This window comes from Anomaloglossus baeobatrachus, chromosome 4 (assembly GCF_048569485.1).
Source record: "Anomaloglossus baeobatrachus isolate aAnoBae1 chromosome 4, aAnoBae1.hap1, whole genome shotgun sequence".
Lineage (NCBI taxonomy): Eukaryota > Metazoa > Chordata > Amphibia > Anura > Aromobatidae > Anomaloglossus > Anomaloglossus baeobatrachus.
In genome coordinates, this window is record NC_134356.1 from 178275718 (window position 1) to 178299744 (window position 24027).

At 43.3% G+C, this 24027-nt stretch overlaps 1 protein-coding gene across 2 annotated transcripts in view; it reads right to left on the bottom strand.

Annotated features, from left to right (window-relative positions):
* Positions 1-24027, bottom strand: part of ARHGAP26 (Rho GTPase activating protein 26) — a 577725-nt gene that overhangs the window by 222025 nt on the left and 331673 nt on the right. For both annotated transcript variants that reach the window (XM_075344594.1, XM_075344593.1), the window contains exon 16: positions 4233-4291. In XM_075344594.1, the coding sequence (XP_075200709.1) occupies positions 4233-4291 (59 nt within the window). The remainder of the gene's footprint in view (positions 1-4232; positions 4292-24027) is intronic.

Genomic DNA, 24027 nt, shown 5'->3' on the forward strand with positions numbered 1-24027 from the left:
GGCTATATACCAGGAAGATGGGGAGGCTATATACCAGGAAGATGGGGAGGCTATATACCAGGAAGATGGGGGAGGCTATATACCAGGAAGATGGGGAGGCTATATACCAGGAAGATGGGGAGGCTATATACCAGGAAGATGGGGAGGCTATGTACCAGGAAGATGGGGAGGCTATATACCAGGAAGATGGGGAGGCTATATACCAGGAAGATTGGGAGGCTATATATCAGGATGGAGACATGCTTGGGACTATATACCAGGATGGGGACATGAATGAGCCATATAAACCAGGATGGGGACATAATTGGAGCATATATACTAGGATAGGGCCATAAATACCAGGATGTGGCCATGATAGGCCATATAAACCAGGATGGGGCCATATATACTAGAATGGGGCCATATCTACCAGGTTATATCCATATCGGGGATATATGATATGTGGTCTGGTCATAGTGTCGCAGTATTTCTCCCTTGTATGTGGTAATATTCGGTAACTATGTGGTCTAATTTTTGTGTGGTGGTATTACTCTCTTACATGTGGTTGTATTTGATCACTATGTTTTGGTAAAATATTATCTGGTTATAATGTTGCGATATTTCTTTCTTGCATGTGCATGTATTTGGTCACTATGGTGGTAATATGTTGTTTGGTCATGGTGTGGTACTATTTCCTCCTTGTATGTGGTATTATTGGTCTTGGCATAGTGGATTGAGTTGTGTATGGAGGTCACTTTTTCTCTCTGATATCAATATGGGGAAGATTCTTTATTTCCAATTGTTGTTTTCTGGTTTCTACTGCTAAATTGGCTTTGACTATGTTTTCATCTCTACAATGTGGCTCTCGACCAACTTTCAAAGTCGAATGTGGCTCTCTAGGTCAAAAAGGTTAGGGACCCCTAATTTAAAGGGTTGCCAATATTTAGAAAAACAGCACTGTTTTTGTTCAAAAATAGGCACCACACTAGTTTACGGGTTTTTTTGTGGTATTGCAGCTCAGACCTATTTATTTTAACACTGCAGAGCTGCCGCTAGGTAACACCACACATTATAGATATGTGTAAGATTGTTAAAAGAATAGAGAGGGGAAATAAAACTACACCCACTGGTAGTCACTGGTAAATGTAATTTTAACATTTTACTACCTTATTTAGGCATGTGGTGTGTGTGACATGATACTCTGAAACTCCACATTAGAATGAAATGAAGTGCTATGGATGGAAAAAACATGCTGAAGAGCTCTGAAATAGCCAGCAATGAGTCCAAATCTACATCCCATTGAACACCTGTGGAGAGATCTTAAAATTGGCATTGGGAGAAGGCACTCTTCAAATGAGATACCTGGAGCAGTTTGCAAAAGAGTGGTCCAAAATTCTGGATCAGAGGTATAAGAAGCTTGTTGAAGGTCATAGGAAGCCATTGATTGCAATTATTTGTGAAACCAAATATTAAGTTGAGGATGCCAACAATTTTGTCCTACCAATTTTTGGGGTTTGTGTGAAATAATGTCCAATTTGCCTTTATTTTTCTCAGTTTTTTTGTGTTGTTCCAATACACGTAATTACAATAATTTTCTGGGAGAAATACCTTTTTTTCTGGAATTATTTCAAGGGTGCCAACACTTTCAGCCATGACTGTATATGAATCTACAGCAAGTGTACACTACCATAAATAGTACATATAATGATAGGTTTCCAAAGCTCAAACAACGTGTGTCACGCTATCCATGATGAATTAGATCATGACGTGCAGAGTGCCAACAGGAAATAAAGTGCTGGTGCAAAGACATATCGTATGGTAATGAATACAACTTACTAAAATGAATGATGGTATGCTCCAACAACTGGATTATGATATAATCCAGGGGTGGGCAATTCATTTTCCCTAAGAGGCCATATGAGAGACCGTGACTGTTGTGGCGGGCTGTTCCCATTCCATTTGAGTGCTGTTTTCATCCATTTCAGTGATTTTCCTGAGTACTCAGCCCTCCTATTAGGGTCTTCCTGAAAAATGCTCACGTTTCCTATTGATTTCCATTATACTTGGTACTTGAGCTGAGCTCATCTGAGCGTCTGACCTGTTCAATTTGAGTGCCAAGCAGTCGATTATTTTAGTGCTCGCTCATCTCTAATAAATATATATGCTTACTAGAGATGGGCAAACCGGCAGACATTCGGATATGGCGGGTCCAGACGAACTTTAAAAAAAAAAAAAAAAGTCCAGTTCGGGACTGGATTTGACCATGGACACCAAACTACTCATAAGAATAAGGGACTCTAACAAGTGTCATAAAATGGTGTGTATAAGGGCTAGGAAGCTCAAAAAGGAAGCATAATGGGGATTAAAGCAGGACAGTTATACTTCGAGTTTTTGCACAGCGATCACACTGCCTCTGGGTCCACTCATTAAATATCATAAATATTCACCAAACCTACATCTCTCAGCAGAAAAACGCAGATGCAGATTTTCTGCAACCACATACTCAAGCGCAAAAAGCCTTAGCTGGTAATCTGGCATTGAGTTCATCTCAGGTGAGTTCATAGAGTTCACCTGAGGTTAGTTCACTGAGTTCATAGAGTTCACAGCTATGGTACATTGGAAACTACCAAGTGTGACCTCAGGTGAACTCATTGACGTCACTGCTCACAGCTGCGGCTATGCGAGTGTGTCCCTGATGCCTCAGTGCTTGGTCACGTTTACTAATGCCTCGTACTGGAACCTCATATGTAGCAGAAGCGGGATCATCGTGGTGTGGATTGTGCCGGACCTGCAGCTGTGTTTTGGGGTTAATCAATTGGAGAAAGAGGGTGTGTTGTTTTTTTTTTAAATAAAGGACTTTTCTCTGTGTTTTGTATTTATTTTTTTTATTTACATGATTACTAATGGGCGGGTCTCAAACTCCTACCCATTACTAATCCAGGGCGTGATGAAAGTTGTGATTTTTTTGACAAATCACAGCTGTCATTAACCCCTTATATTACTCGTATTGCCACCACACCAGGGCAATTAGGATAAGCTGAGTAAGCTACAGGATTGGCTCATCTAATGTATTCACTAATTGTGGGTCGGCTGTCGGCTGCTATTTTTAGGTTGGGGAGGCCCCAATAACCATTGGCCTCCATGGCCTGAGAATACTAGCCCACAGCTGTCTGCTTTATTGCTTTATCCTGATCAAAATTGGGGGTAACCCCAAGTAGTTTTTTTTTTATTATTTATTTAAATCATTAAAAAAAAAAAAACAAAAAAAAAAACCAAACGCATGTTGATACATAAAGATAACACATACAGCTAGGAGCTGCAACCTCTAGTTATCTGCTTTATCTGTGCTGGATATCAAATAACGAGGGATACTACGCTGTTTTTTTCTAATTAATTAATTTATTTTTAAATTACACTTCGGGAACACAGATAGCCAGTATGAGGGCAACCAATCCCAGATGCTGGCAATCTAACAGCAAGCAATCACAGCCGCTGTCACAGAGGGTGGGAGGGGAAAGCAGTGAATATTCATCAGCTTTAAAGAGCTGACCCAGCAGCAGTGTGAAAGCGGTGTGGAAACTCGGTAAGTGTAATTGCCCTGCTTTAATCCCCATTTTGCTTATTTTTATTTTTTTATCTTGGTGGCCAAACTTGAACAATAACACTGACGTCCCTGAGAAGACCATATTCCGGGTCCGTGCACTGACCAAACTTTACAGTGCGGGTTCGCCCATCAATATTACCTACTCAAATTTGACATAGTAGATTGTGAACAACTACTAGTCAAGTAACATTTGAAGTAAAAACCCATCCAAAGGCAGGGGGAAGAGAACATTAAGTTCATAGAAAGCTTTTTCAGAGGTTGCAGACCTGCATTAACAGTGGATCTGGATATATACTTATGTTTATTACTATAATTTTTTTAATAACCTGAGGAGTGCGGTTCTACACTTGATTTTTTACACAAAGTGTAATATCCCACACATTAAAGCGAACATGTATGACAGTATCATGAAATTATTATTTACATGAGTAGTAATACTTGTATTTGGCATGTTGTGCATACCATGTTTGATTTTTGCTATGTCTGCTGACTGTCAACCGTTTTGTTTTGTTTTTTTAATGTGTGTATTTTTGTGATTTTGAAGCATTTTTACTGAGTTTCTCTTCAAACTTTTCAATTAAAAAAATCAAGTTATAACAAAACAAACCAAATATATGTATATATTTTTTTTAAGTTCATAAACACTTACTTGCAGCTTTGATAAAACTTCTTTGAAATTGGTATGTCATGAGGGGACCTGGAAGTATCCTGCAATAAAAAAATAAAAATTACATGACATGCATCACAGGTCTGAACTTTCACATTGTACATTGTTTTAAAAACAAAGTATAAAATCCCGATGCTGCCTTAGGTATTTTTAGATGTGTGCAAGACCAGATTTACACATCCGTCTTCCTTGGTTCGAGTATGGACCGAGATGCATGGACAGGTGGCAGATCTACTGACCGGAATTCGATAGGCATATATGAATCTGGCCTTAGATGTAAGGCAGACAGAATTTTCACGCTTTAACTGTCCAACAAGGTTAGAATTTTGTAGTGTGAAGCTGAAGGGAGCACAAGTCCTTCACTACATATTCTACATATGGTCTGGTGTGAAGGGATTGCATTATTATCTCCCTCCACCCTGGTTAATATTTATTATTAGCTGTAGTACTCAGCATTGCCCGGGATAGTAACCAAGTCTCTCACTCTCCTTCTCTCCGACTCTCCCTCTCTGTCTCTTTCACATTCTCCTTCTCTCCACCGAAATCATATTAACTGACATATAAGCGGTTTTATACTAAGAATGTCCTTCATTGCCTATAACAACCAATCACTGCTCCTATTAATGACCTGTAGCAAAATAGAAGCAGAGCGAACTGTCAAAAGAGCAAATATATTACCTCACATATCTAAACAGTAAGTAAGCATTTTTTTGCGTGAATAACTAAAGCACGGGGCTAAATTTTCCCCTCAACACACAGTCTATGATGGTCCCTAAATAAAATAAAGTGATATGTAAAATGTTGTGATTATAAATGCGACGGGGCAGATTCCTTTAGCAAACATACATACATGCATACACTAAGCCAGGGGTGGGGAACCTACGGCCTGCATGCGGCATGCCATGACCTTTTCTGCGGTCCCCGGGCAGATTCCTGGGGGTGGCAGTGCTGCAACCGCAACAGCAGTCTTACCGGCCGCAAGTCCTTTAAATCTCCACATGCTGCTTGCGCGCACCAATGAGTTCTCTCACTGGCAGGTGCCAATGTGTTCAGGACTTACTTTGTGGGCGGGTTTAGCACTCTGCGCTTCCATCCCACAGCAGCTTCACCGCTTCCAGAATTATGTGCCCGCTCTCCAATACTTTGTGCCACCTGCTTTTCGGTGCTGTGTGCAGTCTGCTCTTCAATGCTGTGTGCCGCCCGCTCTCCAATGCTGTGTGCCCGCTCTCCGCCCCTTCTCCGGTGCAGCGTGCTCCCTCCAGTGCTGTGTGCAGCTCCCACTGTGATGTGTTCCTCCCCAGTGATGTGTATCACTCCCAGTGTTCTAGAAAATTAGGGGGCACCTTTCCCCTATTGGGATCACCACCAGCAACAATAGACCATATCAAGAAAGAAAGAAAAATAATTGCTGTATATAGGGATTGACCACTAAGATTTTGTTCAGATCAAAAATATATTTTATTGGCACAAATTTTATACATACAAAAATATCCACACAGAACAGTGAAAAAGAACAAATAAAAACATCTAAAAACAGTCAACGAACACCCCAATACATAGTTCCATGTTAGGAACCCAGCACCAAGATCCTGAAAGAAACTCCACTAGACGTACAAATCAATAATATTCACAGGCATAAATGCAGGACCTGTGTGCAAATGGTCACTGCAAACCCTATGCCATATAGTACTCTAGAGAATCGTACCCCATCTGGCATCACTACCTCTCCTCAGCAGCACCTGTTAAGGTATTGTGCTGTGGTGCAGGACCATTTCCTCTTTTTCTTATCTACAAATTATGGTTATTAGGCCACTTAGCCTAACAATAGCAACCTCTAGCTGCCATTAGATGCAACAAGCTCGGTGCTTTACCTGGCTCTCCCCAATTGCCCTGATGCAGGGAGAATCGGGGTAATGAGGAGTTAATAACAGCGCACAACTGTCATCAAGCCGAAAATTACTGATTGGAAAGGGTCAATGAGACCTTCCCATCACTAATTCTATAAGTATAATACACATGCACTGAGAAAAATCCTTTATTTGGAATAAAATACAAAACAAAAAACAAAAACAAAATAACAAGCACCCTATTTCACCACTTTATTAACCCGAACAACCAACCCTGCAGATGCGACGTAATCCACACGATGTCCCACAACCGTCCTGGCTCTGCTACATCTGAGCCTGAAGAGACTGAAAACATATCCGATCGCTCCAGGCTCCGGGAAAACTGACAAGAAGGACTCTACTGGCAGAGGGGATGTCGCTCAGTTCATGGGTTCCCATGGTATGACCTCTTTTGACCTGATGCACTCTGGCTTAAAGTACAGGGCCGTTCCCCTCACCCCACCAGCCCTTTAACACCGACAGTGCTGGGCAGGGGTCGGGAAGTGCAGCCGCCTGCCGACACTGTCACTGTTAAAGTTCTGCACATCTATTCATGAACCAAAAGGCTCAGAATGAGCAGATCTCTGCGTCTGCTCACAGAGGAGTTCTGCATGTCTCATGATCCTCCTGGTTCATGAATAGATGTGCAGCTCTCCTCTGTGTGAACGGGCGCAGAGATCTACTCATCCTGAACCTTTTGGTTCATGAGTCATGAACTAGGGGGCTCAGGATGAGCAGATCTCTGTGCCTGCGATGTTTTATCCTGTCCACTAAAATCATCCAAGGGGGGCCCCCTTGAGGAGTGCTGCACGTCTCATGAACTATGAGGCTCAGGATGAACAGATCTGCTCAGCCTGAGCCTCCCGGTTCATGAACAGATGAGCAGCACTCCTCTGTGTGCAGGAGCATAGAGCTGCTTATCCTGAGCCTCCTGGTTTATGACCAGATGTGCAGCACTCCTCTGCGCCTGCGTTGTTTCCTCCTGTCCGCTATAATCATGCAAGGGGGCCCTCCAGACCCCCGCTTCTATTATAAACAACTCCATGCCCACATGGACTTAGAAAAAGAATGTTTATTCCATCTGGAAAACATGGGTCAGCATTTTGAATCATGACGTGACAAATTACGTCATACCTTTCTAGCATCTACCTTTATTATTAGCGCATGATCTAGACGGACGCAGCCCCGGAAGTGAATGTGTGACCTGGAAGCAGCTTGCTGCCATGACACGGAGCCTTGGTGAGTACACCGCGTGCGCTCCTATCCCCTCATCCCTTCCACCAACATTTTTAATTGCCGGATTCTGATCCCCATAGACTTATATGGGTACCGGATTCTGGACTGGATTCGGATTTTTTAAAAAAATGAAGCAGGGACCCACTGGTCCCGGTTATCTGCGAATCCGCTCATCTCTAATTATAGTAAGTGAACTGTCAAGTCCAATGCCCCCTGGATGGCTTTTCCCGACACAACTCCAGCTGATTGTCTTTTGCCAAGTACACACATGAAAGTGATCTGCCAATCAACTAGAGCGGGGTTAATCCTCTTTAAATTATATTTTTAAAATGTGGTTCATGGTTAGATCTTTAAAGTATATTTTGTCTGAAATTTCAGAGTAAAACATACCTAGTTACAATCCAGTAGTCTTGCTCAGACTCATGCTGCACATGGTTTTGACAGCATGAAGCGAGTCACTGGTTCTCTTTAAAGGCAATGTGTCAGTAGGTTCAACCCTCCTAAGGCAGGGCATGTAGATAATAGAAAGATGGATAAAGTAATAACTTGATTTCTGCAATTTGGAGGCATATTTTCATGACAGCAGTGTCCATACCATAACCTGGAATAGCTCACTTACAAGAAATATGTGGATTTCTCTGGAATAAGACATCAGGCCCCAAATAGCAATGTATCATTTGTTCAGCTGCCTATCAGCTACATGCAGATGTAGATGGATTAGGAGGGTTCATCTTACTGACAGAAGGGTTCATCTTACTGACAGATTTCCTTTACTTTAATGTAATCAAAGTCTATAAATTATTAGATAGGACACTTATGAATGACATTTTTGCAATAGCCTGATAAAAATTGCCTATACAACAGCTACTATTAAATTACTACTTTCCGACATATGCTGCTCATTTGCATATGTCAGCATCCCTTCTTTCACGCAAGCTCAATGGCTAAGGCTGACCAAGCATCCTTCGTAAAAGACACTGACTGTGTATTTAGCCAGAATCGGTCTTTCCCAGCGATGGGTTAAGCGGAGATACTGCTAACTTCTTAATCTTAGCATTTAAGGCACAATGTTCTATGTGCACATTGGGCATGACTGTAGGCTACCAATACATTGCTATGGTAACCAAGGGTCTGATAAATATCCCCAAGTCTGCCATTACAGTACTCCACTGAAGACCAGCCTATGGCTAGCATTCAGAGACAACTATGATTTTTACTATGGTATTGCAGCATATAGTGTAAGTGTTCAAAAGTTCAAAGTAAAGATAAAAAAGGAGGTTTAACCCCTTTATGATATAGGACATGTATGTCATTGAGATCATGCGGATACAAGAGGTGTGCCCGCAAGATTGCCGCTGGGAGCTCAGAGTAAGTAAGTAACTGAGGGTAGGGGGCGTGGCCTGGACGGCAATGTGAAGAGACGTGTTTGTGGAGCTCTCCTGCAAACACCCTTGATAAATCCCTGAATACCGCTGTTATCACTGCCTCAGCCGGCTGTCAGGAAGATAAGGTGGTGAGGACTTGTCTGGGGTGAGTCTGGTGGATGCAGAGTGCCATGGTCCGTCGCAGGCAAAAAGATAATGGAGGCGGGAAAGTCCCCAGCTCTCAAGATGGTGCCATGATAAAACAGGAAGCTGAGAAAGTTAATGCAGCATGTCAGGAGAGGATGCAGATCACTGCAAGGCTAGAGAAGTTTGCCTGGACACCAGAGAAATCACTTCAGCATATAGATAACAGAGGTGAGATAGGAGAGGAGGGAGAAGACAATGCCAGCTCTGATGATATGGGGGATGGTGAACAGCAGCAAGATAAGACAGGAGAAGTGGAGAAAACACATAGTGCAGAGGAGGCTACAGGAAACCCCACTTTAAAGGACATTTTTGCAGTGGTGTCTTTTTGTAAAGAAGCTCTGACTACCCTGACAAAGCAAGTTAAGGGATTACAGGCAGAGGTTGCTGACATTAAGAAAGACCTCAAGAAAGCCGATCTGAGAACAGCGGCTGTGGAGGAGAGACTGGGGATAATAGAGGATCATATTACAAAACTACAAAAGTCTGAAAAAACATTTGCACAGCAGATAGCTGAAATCATGGCAAAAAATGATGATTTAGAGAACCGCTCTAGAAGAAATAACATCCGAATTGTCGGCATCCCTGAGAAAGCGGAAGGAAGAAACCCCACTGAATATGTAGAAGACTGGCTCAGGGGGAAAATGGGTGCTAATGTCTTATCCAAGCTCTATGCTGTGGAACGTGCACACAGAGTCCCGATGCAGCCACAACCAGCAGGCAGGGGCCCTCGCACTATACTAGCCAAGCTCCTCAACTACAGAGACAGGGACACTATACTGCGAAAGGCAAGAGACATGGAGGATCTTATGATTGACAGCCAGAGAATTTCCATATACCCGGACTACTCCATTTCTGTTCAAAAGCTACGTATGACTTTTACAGGAGTAAAGAGGCGCCTGCGAGAGATGGGGGTGCAATACTCAATGATGTTCCCGGCAAAGCTAAGAGTGATGGCATTGGAGCGGGTGCACTTTTTTACAACTCCGGAGGAAGCCATGCAGTGGTTGGACGCAAACGAAAAGCGGATCCGTTTGAAGGAATGAGCTGACTGTCTGAATCTGCAGTGTGTTGGAGAAGGCCGGCTGAGGCTCTACAACATCCTTAGGAGCTTACAGGGGACCCTTCTTGTTTTTTCATTTTTTTCTCCCCCTTTATTTTTTTTTTTTTTTTTTTCTTTTTCCTCCTTCCCTTTGGGATTGAGGTAGTATGCAGGGGGAATGCGAAGGGTTTGATGTGAGCTTCGCAGGACATGGGGACTGCCTAATTAGGCGCGGTGGTGGTATTTACAATTTGAGATTCCAGTTTAATTACTGTTCGCCATTTTACTGTTATATTGTTTGAGTGGAATATGATTATACATAGACAGGGTGGGAGTGGAGAATTGTTGGAAAAGGGACGAGTTTTAAAATGTGTCTAAGAGGGGAAGGCGAGGGAGGTAGGGGGGAATTTAGTAGGGATTATGGACCAGGTTTGGAAAACCCGATGCTTCAAGGGAGTACTCAAAAACATGAAGTGGTAGGGAGCAGGAGGGGAGGGGAGCAGGGGGGGAGGGGGGAAAGGGGTAGGGTGGAGGCAGCATGGGGAGATACTACAAGGTTTGATGGTTTTACTGGGTGGGATAATGGGGGATAGAATTAAGGTGTTGAGTTGGAATATTAGAGGGTTATCAGATAGGACTAGGAGAGCGGCATTAATTAAATATGTTCAAGACCAGAACCCGTCAGTAATATGTCTACTAGAAACGCATCTCACAAAGGAGACAACACATGTTTTAAATAGGAGATGGGTGCAGAAGGCCTATCATTCCACCTTTTCCAACTATGCAAGGGGTGTATCACTGCTGATCCATAACTCTGTGCAATATGAAGAGATAGAAGTGTATGTGGATAAAGAGGGACAGTGTGTGGCCGTCAAGTGTAAAATATTTGGCAGACTCATGTGTATAGCTGCAATATATATACCACCTCCATATAAGTGCACCAAACTAAGGGAGATAAGGGAGTTCTCTGAGAAGGGGGGAGTAATCCCTTTTTTACTGGTGGGGGACTTCAATAATGTGATAGACCTGTACTGGGATAGGAGTAGTAGACCTCCAGGTATTCAGGATAGTTCTATGACTTCGTTTGGCACTCTTATTGGGGAACTTGGAATGGTGGATGCCTGGCGAGTGAGGAATGGGAGGGTATCCTGCTTCTCTTGTTATTTGGCTTCGCATAACACTCTGTCCCGCATTGACATGGCTCTAGCTAGTGATCTGATGGATGCAATGATAGGCGACGTGCAATATCTGACAAGAGTGATTTCAGATCATAGCCCAATTCTAGTGTCCATACGACGGGGAACCCTGACAGGGGGAAGGAGGGGAGAGTGGAAGCTTCATCCAGCATGGATCCGTCATATTAATATGGGGAATATAGAACGGGATCTTGGGGATTTCTTTATCCACAACGAGGGTAGCACTGGTCCGCTGGTGGTATGGGATGCGATGAAGGCATACCTCAGGGGGCTCCTGTTCAGGGATATCTGTAGACGTAAATCACAGACGAGGCAGGATGAGAAAGATAGCCTGGAGGCCTTAGATAAGGCAGATCTGGAAGCAATCCGGAGTACTACTACGGACGCGAAGCAAAATCTTAGGCAGGCGCATGAACAGGTTAATAAGATGCTTTTGGAGAAGGCGGTAAGGAAGCAGGCATTCCAAAAATTGCATTTTTATGAGGAGGGGGAAAAAGTTGGTCATCTATTATCGGTCATAGCTGCAGCTCAAAGGAGTAGCTCATTTGTGCATGGTATGGACACGGTGGAGGGGACACAGGTCACTGAGGTTGAGGAGATTCTTGGGGTCTTTAAAGATTTCTATCGCACGCTATATTCTTCTAGCGGAGAGATGAGGGTGGAAGAGGTGGACTCATTTCTTGAGCGAGGTGAGCTTCCTGTGTTGTCTGTGGTGGATAGAGATAAACTGGAGTCACCTATTACTATTGATGAACTGGAGGACGCTCTGCATGGCATGAGCAATGACAAGGCACCGGGAGCAGACGGGCTACCAGTTGAAATTTATAAACAGTTAGAAGAAATCCTATTACCCAAACTATTGAAAGTTTTTGAGGTGGCGGAGGGGGAAGGTGTATTGCCTGAATCTATGAGAGAAGCAATAATAGTAGTAACTCCTAAGGAGGATAAAAATCCGAGGCTTCCAGACTCATATAGACCCATCTCGTTATTAACAGCGGACGTGAAGGTTCTGGCTAAGGTGTTGTCAAACCGGCTGACTGGAGTTATATCTAACCTAATACATATGGACCAATCAGGGTTCATGGCCAATAGGTCAACAGCTGCTAATATCAGGAGATTATATCTTAATCTACAGTTGCCGCCTGACAACCCTGGCCGGAGGGTGATCGCTTCGCTAGATGCCCAGAAAGCGTTCGATAGTGTTGAGTGGGGGTATCTGTGGAAAGTGTTGCAGCATATGGGTTTTGGCCCACGGTTTGTAAAGTGGGTGCAGCTGTTGTATAATAGCCCTACTGCTAAAGTTAGAGTTAACGGTATGACCTCCACAGCGTTTGAGTTGCACCGGGGAACGAGACAGGGCTGCCCACTATCGCCGCTCCTATTTGCTATTGCAATAGAGCCTCTGGCGGCGGCCATTAGGAAATCAAAGGAGATCCATGGATTTAAGTATGGGCATTTAGAGGAGAAAATAGCTCTTTATGCTGACGATTTATTACTTTTCTTGGAGGATCCATCAGCCTCATTGGATCATGCCATGCGGATAATAGAGAGATTTGGAGAAGTTTCGGGACTGACCATTAATTGGTCTAAATCAAGCCTCTTTAAAGTGGATGGGGAAGTAGCTTGGACAAATGAGGATACTGGGGCTAACAAATTGAAGAATGTGGACGAATTTAAATATCTAGGTATCCAGATATCTCTGCCAGTAGAAAAATACATACAGGTGAACTTATGGCCTCTCCTTAAAAAATTGAGAGTCAAGGTGGATGCCTGGAACAAGCTACATTTGTCAGTTGTTGGAAGGGTTAATTTGCTAAAGATGGTAGTAATGCCTAAACTCCTATACATACTGCACAATGCCCCTGTTTGTATTTCAAGGAAAAGATTTAAAGGGATAAACTCGCTGTTTAGGGACCTGGTGTGGGGTAAAAAGCAGCCTAGGGTGCGATTAGAGACTTTACAAAGGCCGAAGGATGAGGGGAGTCTAGCAATCCCAAATCCGGAATTGTATTATATAGCGGCGCAATGTCAACACCTCAGGGGTTGGTCTGATCGAGAGAAAGATGGGGGCATTAAAGAAGTACTGGAATACATAGTGGGTAGAAGTCCATTGGTAATGGGACTAGAGGATGGTGCGGTGGGGCTCCTGGGTAGAACATCTCCTACAATGGCACTTATAAATAAGACCTGGGATAGGCTGAAAAGGGTGAGAGGGGTGACCCGGTTAACTAAGTTTACACCTATCTGGGATAACAGTAATCTCCCGGAGATTCAGAAAATGGGGAATATTGAGGAGTGGAGACGCAAGGGTGTAGTATACATGCATCAGATATTGGACGGAGGAATTCTGAAATCGTTCCCACAGTTACAGAGTGAGTTTCAGTTACCGGCGTCCGGCTGGCTTCACTTCAGTCAATTAAAACATGCGATTGCAGCCCAAGCGGCTAAACAAAGTGTGGCCATACAGATTGACCTGGTACTGGAGTATGTGTGTAAGGGCGGAGGAAGCACTAAAGGGATCATTTCTGGCACATATAAAGATATACTACATACCTTTCTTTTAGACTACCCAATTAAAGCTAAATCTAAATGGGAGGAGGAAGTTGGGCCGATAACGGAGGAGGTGTGGGAGAGTATCCTGGAGTATGTCCCTAAACTTTCCATGAGCGAACCGGCCAGACTATCTCACCTATACGTGATTCACCGGGTATATAGGTCTCCTTTACTGATGTTTAAAATGGGGTTGAAAAGGAATTCGGAGTGTCCAAGGTGTCAGGGATCTGACGCAGGTATTTTTCACATGATGTGGTCTTGTCCGAGACTGGTCTCCTTTTGGACTAAGGTTATCCACAAGATAGGAAGAACATATGGGTGTGTCCTCCCCAGGGAACCAGTGATATGCCTATTGGGATATGTTGAGGAGCTTGGGGTGGAAAATACTATGAAAATTGTCATTGCTAGGCTGCTATATGCGGCAAGAAAGCTAATCGCCAGGTCCTGGATTAAAAAAGACCCCCCGACCAGGGGAGAGTACATTAAAAGGGTGAAATGTATTCTTCAGCTGGAACAGGGAGTGTATGAAAGAAGGGGGAATGTTAAAATGTTTGAGAAGCTATGGTCTCCTTGGCTGCAATGCGGATAGGACGGGTGATGGACCAGTAAACTGATATGGGACGGGGATAGTCGTCTGAGACCTCTGATGTGTGTGTTTTGTTTTATTTGTGTTACTAGTTGTTCCTCCTGCATAACGGGATGGTTGCTATACTACAGTTGAAGGGTATCCTAAGTGTGTACTAAATGGGATGTAGTATCGGAAAGAAGTGTTGCTGCCGGGGTGGGGGAGGGGGCGGGAGGGGGAGTTAAAGGGGTAATAGCTCGTTGCCTTGGAGTAACCCTCGACTCTGCTCTATCCTTCAAGCCACACATCCAAGCCCTCTTCAACTCATGCCGATTACAACTCAAAAATATCTCCCGGATCCGTGCTTTTCTTAACCAAGAATCCTCAAAAACATTAGTGCATGCCCTCATCATCTCCCGCCTCGACTACTGCAACCTCCTGCTCTCTGGCCTCCCTTCCAACACTCTTGCACCCCTCCAATCTATCCTAAACTCTGCAGCCCGCTTAATCCACCTCTCCCCTCGCTACTCCCCAGCCTCGCCACTCTGCCAATCCCTTCACTGGCTTCCCATCGCCCAACGACTCCAGTTCAAAACATTAACCATGACATACAAAGCCATGCACAACCTGTCTCCTCCCTACATCTGTGACCTAGTCTCCCAGTACCTACCTGCACGCAACCTTAGATCCTCACAAGATCTCCTTCTCTGCTCCTCTCTTATTTCCTCTTCCCACAATCGTGTACAAGATTTCTCCCGTGCATCCCCCATACTCTGGAACGCTCTACCTCAGCACATCAGACTCTCCACTACCGTGGAAAGCTTCAAGAGGAACCTCAAGACCCACCTCTTCCAACAAGCCTACAACCTACAATAGCCCTCAGCCCAGTAGACCACTGCGCAACCAGCTCTGTCCTCACCTATTGTACCATCACCCATTCCCTGTAGACTGTGAGCCCTCGCGGGCAGGGTCCTCTCTCCTCCTATACCAGTCTGTCTTGTACTGTTAATGATTGTTGTACGTATACCCTCTTTCACTTGTAAAGCGCCATGGAATAAATGGCGCTATAATAATAAATAATAATAATAATAATGTGATAAATTTAATTTGGATGCCGATTTGTTATTCTGTTGTATGTATTCTGTTTTAATAAAAAAGTATCTGATTTAAAAAAGTAACTGAGGGTAAGTAACTGAGCAATGGCTATCACAGTTAGGGCTGGTCCCTGCACCGCCCCTGGCTATGTAACCCCCTAAATGTATAATCAATAGCAATTGCAGCATTTAGGAGGCTAGAAGAGGGAGTGCGCTCCCTCTTCCACCCTATTGGGACCCTTGTGACGTGCTCATGGGGGCCCGATTGTTGCCATGTAACCTGTAAGTAATCTTGTTAGACAATGCCAGGAGCATGGTCTAAGAGGCTTCTGTCAGTGTTGACATTGAAAAAAAAATAAATCAGAAATTAGAGAACAAAAAGAATGAAATAGACCAATAAAGACATATATTTATGTAAAAACAAAAATAAAAATAATTTTGGTATCGCTGTAATCAAACTGACCCGAAGAATAAAATTGTCTTATCACATTTACGACACGGTGAATGACGAAAAATCAAACAAAAACCAACGAACTCCAACTCATCCGGCAAAAAATAAGCACTCACATGACGTTCAATGGAAAAACTAAAAATTATAGCATTCAAAATTCTGTGCTACAAAAAACCTTTATTTGGTAAAAACGTATTTTTTTAGTGTGATAGTAGCCAAACCTAAAAAAAAAAAAATCAAAAAAAAAAAATCTATATAAATCTGCACTGAGGCACAAAGCTGCTCCATCAATTATAGCTCAACTTAAACAGCGTATATTTTGTTTAATTAAGCCAATTCTTCAACTGCTGTTGATTTGTTTATTCTGCCGCTAAAAGATAACAGTAAGGCTCACCTCACATTTGTCCTGTGCTCTATGCTGAGCACATAAATCAGGGATTAGGTGTAAGGCTAAATTCACACACTGCTTTTTTTACGCTGTGTTTTTGTGCGTTTTTTGACGCAAAAAACGCACAAAAACGCACCCGCGGCAAAAACGCATGCGTTTTTACCGCGTTTTGGTACGTTTTTTGCTGCGTTTTTATCAGTGAACATTGCCATTAAAGATTGTTAAAAAAAAAAAAAAGAAAGAAAAAAAAGGTCTGATGTAATTTCCTTGTTCAATATGTTCTTCATTCTCCACTAGTGTATGCAGAAGAGCAGACAGCTGCAGAACTACAAAGCTCAGCATGCTCCATCCAGGACTGTATGCTGGAGGGAGAGTCAGGGGGAGCAGACCTACAAGGCTCAGCATAGTCCATCCACTAGTGGATGCTGGAGAGCAGACAGCAGCTGCAGAACTACAAGGCTCAGCATCCTCCATCCAATAGTGTATGCAGGAGAGCAGACAGCAGCTGCCGAACTACAAGGCTCAGCATTCTCCTTCCAGGACTGTATGCAGGATTTCTTTGCTCCCCAAAAAAATGACGTGGGCTTCGCCATATTTTTGTATGCTAGCCAGGTACAGCAGGCAGGTACGGACTGCCCCCAACCCCCAGCTGCCTATTTGTACCCGGCTGGGAATCAAAAATATAGGCAAGCCCTATTTTTTTTTTTAATTACTTCATGAATTTCATGAAATAATTAAGAAAAAAAAAAAAAAAATGACGTGGGCTTTGCCCAATTTTTGTGTCCAGCCAGGTACAACTAGGCAGCTGGGGATTGGAATCCGCAATGCAGGGTGCCCAAGCTTTCTGGGCACCCCCGTTGCGAATTGCAGTCCGCAGCCACCCCAGAAAAATGGCGCTTTCATAGAAGCGCCATCTTCTGGTGCTGTATCCAACTTTTCCAGCTGCCCTGATGCTGGGTGGCTCGCTGGGTAATAATGGGGTTAGGGCTAGCTGTGTATTATCAGCTGGCCCTAAGCCCGAAATTCATGGTGTCATGCCAATATTAGACATGGCCACCATGAATTTCTAGTAAAGATAAAAAAAAAAAACAACACACAGAAAAATATTTTTATTAGAAATAAAACACAACACAATTAGTGACTCCATCTTTATTGAACTAAAGAATCCCCCTCCGCAGTAATCCTGGGTCAAGGGTCCCACGCCGTCCAATCTAGATCCAATATCATCTGATCGGTTTGCTGGAAGGCAAAGCGATCAGATGATGTGTCAGGTTCAAGGCCGTGAATCACATGACACATCAGCTGATTGTATAAAAGCTATTTATACAATCAGCTGATGCATCAGTGCAAAAAACAAAAAAAAAAAAAAACTATACACGTCTGTGCAGCGTCGGACTGGCTACCGGAGGAAACTCCAGTAATGCCAAGCCTGGATTCAGGTACCTGCACTGCACTCTGGAGCTCTTACCTGAGCTCCGGCGTGCAGCCTGGACTTTACAGTGGGCGCCGAGTGATTGATTCCCTGGCACTTTCGGTTCAGTTCATGACAGCTGCAGACAGGCTGGGGTGATCTCCGGTGCTCTCACCTAAACTCCGGAGATCACCCCGGCCTGTCTGCAGCTGTCATGAACTGACTGCAAGCGCCGGGGAATCAGTCACCGCGAGACTTACGATCAGCTGATGCGTCAGGTGACCGCATGAGGTGATCACCGCCAGGTCCTGAAGCTATCATATGTGCCTGGGAGCCGGCACACAGCCAGAGCGGGGGGTGGCGGTACCAGGAAGAGGAGCTGGGAGCATGGCAGCGGGAGTCTGCAGACAGGCGAGTATGACATTTTTCTACTGTTCACTTTTGATTTAGCAGCCGCTTCCACCTCTGCACGGGAGCGGACATGGCACCGGGCGGGAAATGGAAGCAGCGGTGGCGGTACCGGGAGGATTCACACTTCTGTGTTTACTGACAGAAGAAATCTTCTTCCTGTACATGTCACTTTACTACCCACTCCTTGCGTTTATAGCTGCGTTTTTAGACATAAAAACGCACTAAAATGCAGCTATATTTGCAATTTGCGGCTTTCATTGTGTTTTCGAACATCTCATTGAACTCAATGGGTGGAAAACGCAAAAATAGTTGACATGCTGCGTTTTTGTGGTGCCCACAAAAACGCAGCTAAAAAAAATGCTGTGTGCAGAGAGCAAAAGTGAAAACTCAGACTTTGCTGGGGAAGCAAATTCATGCACTTTTCTTAGCAAAAACGTACCCGAAAAACGCGCAAAAACGCCGCGAAAAATGCACTGTGTGAACTTACCCTAACTCTCTGAAAAACATGATTTAGACAAAATCCTAGGCAGAAAATTCACTGTAGTGAGGCAGATAGATTCACTCTGAACTCTCATCTAGCCATTGGTCTGGCGGTGTAACATCTTTATATGCGTTTTTTGTTTTGTTTTTTTTTAGGCGTGCTCAAAAGTGCAGTGAACAAAAGTTTGTTCACCTTTGAAAAGGACACAGAGGCCAAATAGAATGTAGAGTAACTCTGTTGCCTCATTATTAAATGGATCTGTCGGGAGCTTCACCTGAATCATGTATTTTGGAGATGTAGATGTAAACTCTGACATACAAGTGCATCTCAATAATTAAGGAATATCCTCTAAAAGTTAATTTCTTTCAGTAATTCAATACAAAAAGGGAAACAAACACATTATATATAGAGTCATTACACACAGAATGATCTATATCAAGTGTTTATTTCTGTTAATGTTGATTATGGCTTACAGCCAATGAAAACCCAAAATACATTATCTCAGAAAATTAGAATATTATATAAGACCAACTGAAAAAATGATTTTAAACTCAGACATGGTGGCCTACTGAAATGTCTGTACAGTAAATGCACTCAATACTAGGTCGGGGCTCCTTTTGCATCAATGTGGCGTGGCATGGAGGCAATCAGCCTGTGGCACTGCTGAGGTGTTATGGAAGCCCAGGTTGCTTTGATAGCAGTCTTCAACTCGTCTGCATTGTTGGGTCTGGTGTCTCTCATCTTCCTCTTAACAATACCCCATAGATTCTCTATGAGGTTTAGGTCAGGCGAGTTTGCTGGCCAATCAAGCACAGTGATACTGTGGTTATTAAACCAGGTATTGGTACTTTTGGCAGTGTGGACAGGTGCCAAGTTCTGCTGGAAAATGAAATTTTCATCTCCAAAAAGCTTGTCAGCAGAGGGAAGCATGAAGTGCTCTAAAATTTCCTGGTTGATGGCTGCCCTGACTTTAGTCTTGATAAAACACAATGGACCTACACCAGCAGATGACACGGCTCCCCAAACCATCACTGAATGTGGAAATTTCACAGTAGACCTGAAGCAGCTTGGATTGTGGCCTCTCCACTCTTCCTCCAGACTCTGGGACCGCGATTTCCAAATGAAATGCTACATTTACTTTCATCGGAAAAGAACACCTTAGACCACTGAGTAACAGTCCAATTCTTTTTCTCCTTGGCCCAGGTAAAGACGCTTCTGGCATTGTCTATTGGCCATGAGTGGCTTGACAAAAGGAATGCGACAGTTGTAGCCCATGTCCTGCATACATCTGTGTGTGGTGGCTTTTGAAGCACTGACACTAGCAGTCGTCTACTCCTTGTGAATCTCCCCCAAATTTTTGAATAGTCTTTTCTTAACAATCCTATCAAAGCTGCAGTTATCCTGGTTGCTTGTGCACCTTTTTCTACCACACTTTTACCTTCCACTCAACTTTCCATTAATATGCTTGGATACAGCACTTTGTGAACAGCCAGCTTCTTTAGCAATGATTTTTCGTTGCTTACTCTCCTTTTGGAGTGTGTCAATGACTGCCTTCTGGACATCTGTCAAGTCAGCAGTCTTCACCATGATTGTGTAGCCTTAGTGAACCTGACTAAAGGACCATTTTAAAGGCTTAGGAAGCCTTTGCAGGTGTTTGTGGTAATTATTCTAATTTTCTGAGATAATGACTTGGGTTTTCATTGGTTGTAAGCCATAGTCATTAACATTAAGAGAAATAAACATTTGAAATCGATCACTGTGTGTAATTACTCTATATATGTGTTTCTCTTTGTATTGAATTACTGAAATAAATTAACTTTTTGATGATATTCTAATTCATTGAGATGCACTTGTAAGTGTCCGGCAGCGAGCACAAGATAAATGTGAAACAATTCAAAGTGTTCTCTACTCCAAATTGCCTCCAAATAGCATTCAACTTAACACACAAAAAAACAAGTCCCCACTCAGGTCCGTCATTTGTTAATTGAAATATATGGGCCTCCACAGTACTGGTAGTACAAAGGCTCTGGAAAAGCGCTATGGCTCCCCCCAAAAAAGAAATCCAGTGTGGAGCCCACTTAAAGGAGTTGTCTGACAAACTCCAAAAAAAATGTTAAGCTAATCTGTTCTGCATTGTCATATAAAACATCCCTACATTATTTTTTCGTTTCTGACTTTTGTTCCACTTGAATTATCACTTTATTCTCTGATGACACTTTATTTACCTGCAGCTCAAGCAAACTTGCCTTTTTCCTTTCCTTGATTGCCAAACCTCACAGTCAGAGATGGCACCGCCTAGCCTCACTGTCCAGCCCTGCCCTGTGCACACACATTTGCTGTCAGTAGTCTGCCCAGCACAGACCTCTAGCAGAGGACAAAATGGGCACATATACTGTAATAATGTGCCCCATCCTTGTGCCCAACTTGTAATAAATGTGCCCCATCCTTCTGCTCATCCTGTAGGAATGTCCCCTCCCCTTGGGGTCCTCTTCTTGAAGCAATGCTCCATTCTGTAGTATTGTCCCCTATTGTGCCAGTCTTCACACATGCAAAAAAAAAAACAACACAAAGACAAATCCTTCTCACCTGTACTCGTTCCTTTGGTGCCCTGTTTCCTGCTTCTTGAACATTGCTGGTGCAGGGGCCACTGCTGACAGTGCTTTATATCAGAGGACAGATTTCCGGGCGCTGCGCAGGGACGCACTCTCTATACAGCTTCTCTAGTGATCAGCTGCTGACCTCTGATTGGCCGGCGGCTGCTTATTGTGATCGCTGTATTCAGAGCTCACGTCTGAGCAGCGCCAGAGAATCTGTCCTCTGATATAAAGCACTGACTGTGCGGCCCCAGCACAGGCAGCGATCAGCAAGGGGGCCACAGGACTGCGGACCGCAAGCAGCATCAGGAGTTGTAGCTGACAGCGCTTTATATCAGAGGACAGATTCCTGGGCACTGCGCAGGGATGAACTCTCCATACAGCTTCTCCAGTGATCCGCTGCTGGCCTCTGATAAGCCAGTGGCTGATCATTGCAGTAGCTGTATACAGAGCTCGACCCTGCACAGCACCCGGGAACCTAATATAAAGTGCTGTCAGAGGCCCTAGCACAGACAGCGATCAGCAAGGGGGCCACAGACCTGCACGCTGCAAGAAGCATCGGGGGCTGCATGCACCCTACCGGCAGTGTCTTTGAGACCACTGCACTATGGAATGTGTGGGAGGATGCGGGGAAGGGTGGTGGGGACTCAACACACTGTTCCCACCCAGCAGGGCGGTAACATGAAGTCGGCTGTATTGCCCGTCAACAAGGTCCTGCCCCTGTTGACGTGACGTCACAGGAAGCAGCAAAATCATGGCAGGAGCAGTCGCATGACCGCTCTCAGCCGGAGAGAGGGGCTGACACCATCGCAGGTAGGTAGTCGCTATCTACTTACCTGCCCCAATTGTTGTCCAGTAGTGAAATGACAAAAAAAAAAAATGCAAAATAAACCGGAAAACGCCTTTTATTTATGGTGTTTATGTCTCTACAAGCATGAACTGGACACAAAGTACAGGCATTGCAATGTACTGGGCACCACAAGGGCTTATTTGCAATTTATAATTCTGCAACATTCACGGTGTTTGACTCCATGGGTGTTTCCAGAGACAAAATCATCACTACACCTGTAGATGAATTCCCTGAGTGATTCCAATATATGGTTATTTGAGAGGGTTTCTGCTGTTCTGGAACTTGGGGTCTCTGCAAATGGAATCCACAAACTATTCTAGGATATCTGTGCTTCAAAAGTAAAATTGCGCTCCTACTTTTCTGAGCCCTGTAGTTTGACTAGACAGCACTGCACAGTGGAGTTTTGCCACGTTCAGCAGAAATTGTGCAAGACATTATGTGGCCTTTTTTACCTATTCCTTTTGTGAAAATTGGAAATCTTGGTTTAAAACAACATTTTAGTGGTAAAAATATAATTATGTTTTCTTCACCGCCCAATAGTATAACATATTGTAATACAACTATAGTGTCAATATGCTTACTGCACCCCTAGATTAATTAAATGACGGGTGCAATTTATAAAATGAGATCACTTGTGGGGAATTTCTGCTATTCTGGCACCTCCGGGGTTCTGCCAAGGTGACATGGCACCTGCAAACCATTCCAACTAAATCTGAACTACAATATGGCGCTACTCCCTTCAGTGCTTTACATTATTAGAGAACTCAAAAGAAAATCTGTAATAAATTGTATGGTCCATTTTCTCTTATTACCCTTTTTGAAAATGAAAACTGAGGACAAAGCAACATTTTAGAGGAAAAATTGGTATTTTTTTTTATTTTCACAGTTCACTGTTATACAATTCCATGAATCACCTGACAGTTAATATTGCTCACTACTCCACGAGATGAATTCCTAGAGAGGTGTATTTTCCAGAATCTGTTCACTTGTGGTTTTTTTTGCAAGACAGGGCATCTTCAAATGTGACATACCAACAATCTATTCATGCCAAAAAGGTGTTTCAAAAATAAAAGAGTGCTCTTTCCCTTCCGAGCCCTGCCATGCACCCCAAATAGTAGTTTTTAATCAAATATGGGGTATCATACTCAGCAGAAATTGATAAATGCATTGTACGGTCCATTTTATCCTGTTATCCTTGTAAAAATTAAAACATTTGGGCTAAAGCAAAATATTTGTTGGAAAAAGTTACATTTTCATTTTTCCCTTCCACATTGCCTTTAGCTCCTGGAAAGCAGCAAAAGGGTTAATAATCTTCTTGAATGTGTTTTTTAGCAGTTTGAGGGCTACAGTTTTTAGAATGGTGTCACTCTTGGGTATTTTCTGACACCTAGGCCTCTCAAAGTTATTGGTTTTAGTCAAATATACAATTTATCATACGCAAAACAAGCCCTCGTACGGCTAAGAGGAAGGAAAAATAAACAAAGTTATGGCTCTTGAAAGAAGGGAGGGAAGAACAATAACGGAACAAAGGAAAAACACCACGACCGGAAGGTGATAAAAGTCGCTCAGTTCTCAGTAGTAAAGCAGAAGATTGATGGTGGAACATTTAGAAGGAACTGCTAAAGAGATATTTTCTCTTACAAAATGGTGACTACAAATAGAGTTCATTTACATAAAATAGGATATAAATTATGTCCACAGTTACAGACTACAAATATTTGCACCATGTTTAACCTTCTTTCCACCGTTTGTAGGTAACCAATAGTGCGGTAATGGTTTAAACATTGCACATATGGTTTGAAATACTCTATTTTTTCTTCACGTATGTTTTTAAAATGACTAACTTGAAAACAATTTTAAACTACATTAAAGAGGTATTAGGTTATGAAATTAGTATAGTTAATTAGACTGCATGAAAATAAGTTAACAACTGACTTACTTTTGCTCAGAGAGCATTTATCTTACATACTGTACAGCTTATTAGGAAGATCAATGACAAGACTCAGGCCTAGTGTGAGCAGCAAGTAGATTCTGGGAGTGGAGTTAACTCC